The sequence below is a fragment of the Neovison vison genome, chromosome 2 (genome assembly GCF_020171115.1).
Source record: "Neovison vison isolate M4711 chromosome 2, ASM_NN_V1, whole genome shotgun sequence".
Taxonomy (NCBI): Eukaryota; Metazoa; Chordata; class Mammalia; order Carnivora; family Mustelidae; genus Neogale; species Neogale vison.
The window spans coordinates 215,476,267-215,483,109 of record NC_058092.1 but is presented as its reverse complement, the minus strand read 5'-3'; the positions used below and the strand labels follow the sequence as shown (position 1 = coordinate 215,483,109).

The 6,843-nt window shown below is 39.8% G+C and overlaps 1 protein-coding gene across 1 annotated transcript; it reads left to right on the top strand.

Moving 5' to 3' along the window:
• The first annotated feature begins 5,481 nt into the window (after window positions 1-5,481).
• On the top strand, window positions 5,482-6,025 carry LOC122899003 (40S ribosomal protein S24-like). The gene has a single exon (XM_044236659.1). The coding sequence runs from the start codon at window positions 5,517-5,519 to the stop codon at window positions 5,907-5,909; it is 393 nt and encodes a 130-aa protein (XP_044092594.1). The 5' UTR covers window positions 5,482-5,516; the 3' UTR covers window positions 5,910-6,025.
• The last annotated feature ends 818 nt before the right edge of the window (window positions 6,026-6,843 follow it).

Here is a 6,843-nt window from a genome sequence, read left to right as displayed (position 1 = left end):
ACCCCCCTCCCCCCAGCAACCCTCAGTTTGTTTTGTGAGATTAAGAGTCACTTATGGTTTGTCTCCCTCCCAATCCCATCTTGTTTCATTTATTCTTCTCCTACCCACTTAAGCCCCCATGTTGCATCACCACTTCCTCATATCAGGGAGATCATATGATAGTTGTCTTTCTCCGCTTGACTTATTTCACTAAGCATGATACGCTCTAGTTCCATCCATGTTGTCACAAATGGCAAGATTTCATTTCTTTGGATGGATGCATAGTATTCCATTGTGTATATATACCACATCTTCTTTATCCATTCATCTGTTGATGGACATCTAGGTTCTTTCCATAGTTTGGCTATTGTGGACATTGCTGCTATAAACATTCAGGTGCACGTGCCCCTTTGGATCACTACATTTGTATCTTTAGGGTAAATACCCAGTAGTGCAATTGCTGGGTCATAGGGCAGTTCTATTTTCAACATTTTGAGGAACCTCCATGCTGTTTTCCAGAGTGGTTGCACCAGCTTGCATTCCCACCAACAGTGTAGGAGGGTTCCCCTTTCTCCGCATCCTCGCCAGCATCTGTCATTTCCTGACTTGTTGATTTTCGCCATTCTGACTGGTGTGAGGTGATATCTCATTGTGGTTTTGATTTGTATTTCCCTGATGCCGAGTGATATGGAGCACTTTTTCATGTGTCTGTTGGCCATCTGGATGTCTTCTTTGCAGAAATGTCTGTTCATGTCCTCTGCCCATTTCTTGATTGGATTGTTTGTTCTTTGGGTGTTGAGTTTGCTAAATTCTTTATAGATTTTGGACACTAGTCCTTTATCTGATATGTCGTTTGCAAATATCTTCTCCCATTCTGTCAGTTGTCTTTTGATTTTGTTAACTGTTTCCTTTGATGTGCAAAAGCTTTTGATCTTGATGAAATCCCAATAGTTCATTTTTGCCCTTGCTTCCCTTGCCTTTGGCGATGTTCCTAGGAAGATGTTGCTGCAGCTGAGGTCAAAGAGGTTGCTGCCTGTGTTCTCCTCAAGGATTTTGATGGATTCCTTTCTCATATTGAGGTCCTTCATCCAACTAATCTTCAACAAAGCAGGAAAGAATGTCCAATGGAAAAAAGACAGCCTCTTCAATAAATGGTGTTGGGAAAATTGGACAGCCACATGCAGAAAAATGAAATTGGACCATTTCCTTACACCACACAGTCTAATCCTTTTTAATGTGTGCAGGGAGTCCCAGTGTACAGCTCTACCATAATTTATTTAACCATTTCTTTACTGTTATGTGTATAAGTAGTTTCCAATTTTGGGTCATCATAACACTGCAGTGAGCACGCATGTGCAAACATCTTTGTATTTCATTTGTGTATTACATTTCCTTACTACAAAATTCAAGTGGAATTGCTGGGTCAAGGACCATATTCATATTAGAACTTCTTTTTCCCAAATTGGCCTCTACAAGGTTGTGCTAATGTATACTTCTACCAACCGCGTATGACAGTGCCAGTTTTACCATACCCTCAATAGCACCAAGGTATTGTCCCATATTCTTAATGTTTGCCAAGCTGATAACCCAAAATAACCTCTAATATGCAATTATCTGATAATTAATGGTGTAACCCCTTTCCAAATGTATGTTGGCTGCCTTTGTTTCTTACTCATCATATCAATCAATAATATCAAATGATGTTAGTATTGTATCAATGAGGTGATGAAGTCCAACATGTTTTGGTGAGATGATCATGGAGTTAATAATAGCTTATACATTTTTTCCATGAAGTTATAGCCACAGAAATTATTTAATAATACCAGAGGAGATGTCATGTAGACAGATTTAGATTTTCCCAGTAATGACCATGATATTGAGATGTTTATGTTATTTATAAATTATAATTTGGCTTCCTTGAATTTTTTAACCCTTAAAAGTGAAGTTTAAGCAGTGGCCATGTATTCATTTAGTGCACACATTTTGGCTCCACCCACCTTAAAAATAGCTTAAAACATTCTCACTAACACCTGGGTGAGGGGAGACCCGTCTTCACAATTTATGAGATGACTAACCTTCACGGATAACCATTAGGATATCATCAAAAATTGAAAATGTATTGAGTGGTTACTACATGACAGGCTAAGTGCTAAGTGGTTTTCACCCATCATCTCATCTCAACCTCCGATCAACCCAGTGAGGCCGGTGTTATTGCTGACCTGATAGAAAAGCAAGGAAAACTGAGACAGAGTTAAATAACACGGTCATTGCCTCAGAGGTAATAGCGGCAGATTGGAACTTAAATCTGAGTCTTGGGAAACCATACTCCCTAGCATTTAGCAAGTCCTTTGAGACCGTTTCCTTAGCCTTTCTGAGCTTCTGTAATAGCTGTCTCACAGGACTGTTAGCACTGAGATTTCTTTCTCCTGCCCTTCTTTTTTTTTTTTTTTTTTTTTTCTCCTGCCCTTCTTAATTTGAAAACATACTCTACTCACTGTCTCTGTGTCTTTAACTCCCAAACACACATGTATGTGGTTGTGTATTTCTGGGTGTATATGTATGTGAGTATACATGTATGTATATTTGTGTATGAGCATGCGTACATATATTGTGTGAATGTATGTATAGGTATGTGAATATATATGTATATGGGTATGTGTAGGTACTTTCCTGTGTGAAAATGTGTATATGTGAGGATATGTCTATGTTTGTCTCTTTAGGCCAGGGCGCTTTGAAGGCAGGGACTGGTTCTTGTTCACCCTTACATCCCATGTGTCAAACTCAGTGTCTTCCAATTCCATAAACTTTTGTTGAATAATGAATGAAACTGAAAGAACTTTATACCTACTGAAAGTAAATTACATGTCCATTTCTTTTCTCTTCCTTATTTCTGACTTGGGCACTAAATTTGCCAGCACATTCTTTAAATACTACTGCATAGGTTACATGAAAGTAGCAAATTCCTTTGGTGTTCAAGTGCTCTGTGGTGTAAATACCTTTTTCTGTCCTTGTGGAGTTATATTTTTAGAAAGCATTTTTTCAGGTATTTTAAGAAAATAACCTGCAATTATAACAATTATTCTCCTAAAATAGGATTGTGTGTCTTTCAGGAATTCCAAATCCAATTTTTGGTTATTTTTTCCTATTTTAAAGTAAACAAATCACCTGATTTAAGTTGTTTTTGTTTCAAAGGGGAATCTAAAAATATCCTGCTTTCTACTTCATCTCCCTTTTTGCGTCATACAACATTGGTACATTCCCACCCCCACACTCTCCTCATTCCTAGCTACTTCTGCTGAAATGAATCATAAGCTTTTGGCAGTGTAATGGCAAGTCTTAACATGTTCAGATCTTGAGAAATTAAAAAATGAAACTGTACAGACATACTTCTTTTACAAGTGGCATTCAAATTACAGTTTAAAAAACGTAGACACTAACATCTTTTGAACCATAAAGACTTGAATGGTCAAGATGGAGTTTATTTCATTCAGATATTAACTAACTGCAGAATTCGAGAAGTTAGTCTTCTGGAGTTGATGAAAGCCTTTGTGCTATTTTAGTGCTCCGTACTCTTATGTATTAGATGTCTTCAGTCTTTGTTTCATAAGATATATGTTGGGTGTGATACTTTAGAGCACTGGCTCAAAATTGTTTGTCCCGTCATTAACTGGCTCTAAGGACAAGTGGCTTCTCAACACTGAGTCTTAGACATGAGCTTCAGTTTTTAACAGAGACGCCTTCAGGAAAATGAAACCATTCAGAATCACCCAGAAAATAGGAAAACTGATCAGGTAAGATTTTTGTAGCAGTTTGCCTCTTCAAAATGATCAAATGATCTCTAAGAGCCCTTGCAACTATGAAATTCTGTTCTCATTGTGAGTCCAACTTCAGTTCCCTTACATATTAGTACCTGTGTCCATTTTTCTCCTTTTTTTTTTTTTTTAAAGATTTTCTTTATTTGACAGACAGAGATCACAAGTAGTCAGAGAAGCAGGCAGAGAGAGAGAGGGGAAGCAGGCTCCCTGCTGAGCAGAGAGCCCGATGTGGGGCTCGATCCCAGGACCCTGAGATCATGACCGGAGCCGAAGGCAGAGGCTTAACCCACTGAGCCACCCAGGCACCCTGTGTCCATTTTTCTGATCTAATTGTGACTAAAGAGTAAATAAATGCAGCTGGAACTTAAGAAAGCAGGGCGTGTCTGTCAAAAATCATTGAGAATCCTATGTACACTGAAAAAAAAATTTTTTTAATTCTGAGAGAGAGAGAGGCAGGGGGAGAAGCAAAGGGAGGAATCTTAAGCAGGCTTCACATCCAGTGCAGAGCCCAATCTCACAACCCTGAGATCCTGACCTGAGCTGAAATCAGGAGTCAGATGCTTAACCGACTGAGCCACCTAGGCATCCCTGAAAATTTTTCTTGAGATGATCCTTAATAAATTTACCAAGCGGGCACCTGGGTGGCTCAGTGGGTTAAGCCGCTGCCTTCGGCTCAGGTCATGATCTCGGGGTCCTGGGATCGAGTCCCGCATCGGGCTCTCTGCTCAGCGGGGAGCCTGCTTCCCTCTATCTCCCTCTCTGCCTGCCTCTCTGTCTGCTTGTGATCTCTCTCTGTCAAATAAATAAATAAAATCTTTAATAAATAAATAAATAAATAAATTTACCAAGCAAGGGATGCCTGAGTGGCTCAGTCAGTTCAGCATCTGCCTTTGTCTCAGGTCACAGTCTTGGGGTCCTGGGATCAAGTCCCACATCTGGCTCCCTGCTCAGAGGGTCTGCTTCTCCCTTTTTGCCCCCCACCAACTCATACACATACATGCTCTTTTTCTCAAATAAATAATATCTTTAGGGGCACCTGGGTGGCTCAGTGGGTTAAAGCCTCTGCCTTCGGCTCAGGTCATGATCCCAGAGTCCTGGGATAGAGCCCCGCATTGGGCTCTCTGCTCAGCAGGGAGCCTACTTCTCCTCGTTCTTTATCTACCTGCCTCTCTGCCTACTTATCATCTATGTCTGTCAAATAAATAAATAAAAATCTTTTTAAAAAATAATATCTTTAAAGAAAAAAAAAAAGAAATTTACCAAGTGAGTTGAGAAATCCTACTACATGCATTATCTAGGGAAGGAGGGATATTTTCAGAGTAAAGTCAATGCCTATTTTCTATGAGAAATGTTCAGGCTTTTGCTCTAAAGAAATAACTTCCCAGGTCCTTGCTACCTTCTTGCACTCTTCCTCATTTCCTCTTCTACTCTTTCAGAATCTGACATCTCACCCAGGTTTTTAATGAAAACTTTGTGACTGCAAGTTCCTCTTTCATAAAGCTATCACAGCAATTACAAACCACAGTTTGTGGTTTATTACAGCAAATTATTAACACAATCATGAGACACTCCCCATTTGTCTGGAAAATCACAATCTTCTCTATTTCCATGGCTCATTTTTCATATTGCTACATGAAGAAATGAATCAATATAGATTCCTATTAGAAGTATATCTGTTCTCGTCTTTTTTCCTCTCCGGCTGCTTGAAGCTCGGCCGCCATCATGAACGACACAGTAACTATCCGGACCAGGAAGTTCATGACCAACCGACTACTTCAGCGCAAACAAATGGTTATTGATGTCCTTCATCCTGGAAAGGCAACAGTACCTAAGACAGAAATTCGGGAAAAACTAGCCAAAATGTACAAGACCACACCAGATGTCATATTTGTATTTGGATTCAGAACCCATTTTGGTGGTGGCAAGACAACTGGCTTTGGCATGATTTATGATTCCTTGGATTATGCAAAGAAAAATGAACCCAAACATAGACTTGCAAGACATGGTCTGTATGAGAAGAAAAAGACCTCAAGAAAACAGCGAAAAGAACGCAAGAACAGAATGAAGAAAGTCAGGAGGACTGCAAAAGCCAATGTTGGTGCTGGCAAAAAGTGAGCTGGAGATTGGACAACAGAAGGAGTAAAGATGCTGCAGTGGCTTTATCTGTGGTGATTGTGCAGATTTTTCATGAGAGGATTAATAAACTAAGAATGTTAATGTGAAAAAAAAAAGAAGTATATCTGTTCTCAATATATATCCCTGTGAACTTCATTTCTAACAGAAATGGACAGATTATTTGTGATGGAGTATTCAGCTGAATACAAAATATGTATCCCATATTGACTTTTTAAATAACTATTTAAAATTAGGGGCACCCAGGTGGCTCAGTCAGTTGAGTGTCTGACTTGATTTCAGCTTAGGTATTTATTTATTTATTTATTTATTTTAAGATTTTATTTGAGAGAGAGATTGCACATGATTGGGGGGAAGGGGCAGAGGGAGAGGGAGAAGCAGACTCCCTGCTGATCAGGGAGCCCTATGTGGGGCTCCATCCCAGGACCCTGGGATCATTACCTGAGCTGAAGGCAGAAGTTGAATCGACTGAGCCACCCAGGTACCCCTTAGCTTAGCTCTCAGTATCAGGGTCATGAGTCAAACCCCACATTTGGTCTCCAGGCTGGGCGTGGAACCCATACAAAAAAAAAAAAAAAGAATTGCTACCTTTTATTCACTCCCTCACTGAACTGACAGTGTGATTTTCAGCTATATGCCAGACAATCTCCTAAGGACTGGGGAATCAGAATCAAAACAGACCTAATAAAACAAACAAAAATCTATGCTTCTTGGAATTTCTATTCTAGATGGATAAGAGGGATTTAAACAAATAACAAAAGAGATAGTATCTTCTAGCCCAGTGATTCTCAATTAGGGGTGATTTTGTCTATTCTCCAGGACCCCAGGATATTTAGCAATTTCTGCAGACAGTTTTGGTGGTCACAGCTGGGGAGGGGGATGCTACTGTGTCTGATGGGTAGAGGCCAGGGGTTCG

Excerpts from the sequence above, each read along its gene's own strand:
- LOC122899003 (XM_044236659.1), top strand. The coding sequence starts at position 5,517 with ATGAACGACACAGTAACTATCCGGACCAGGAAGTTCATGACCAACCGA.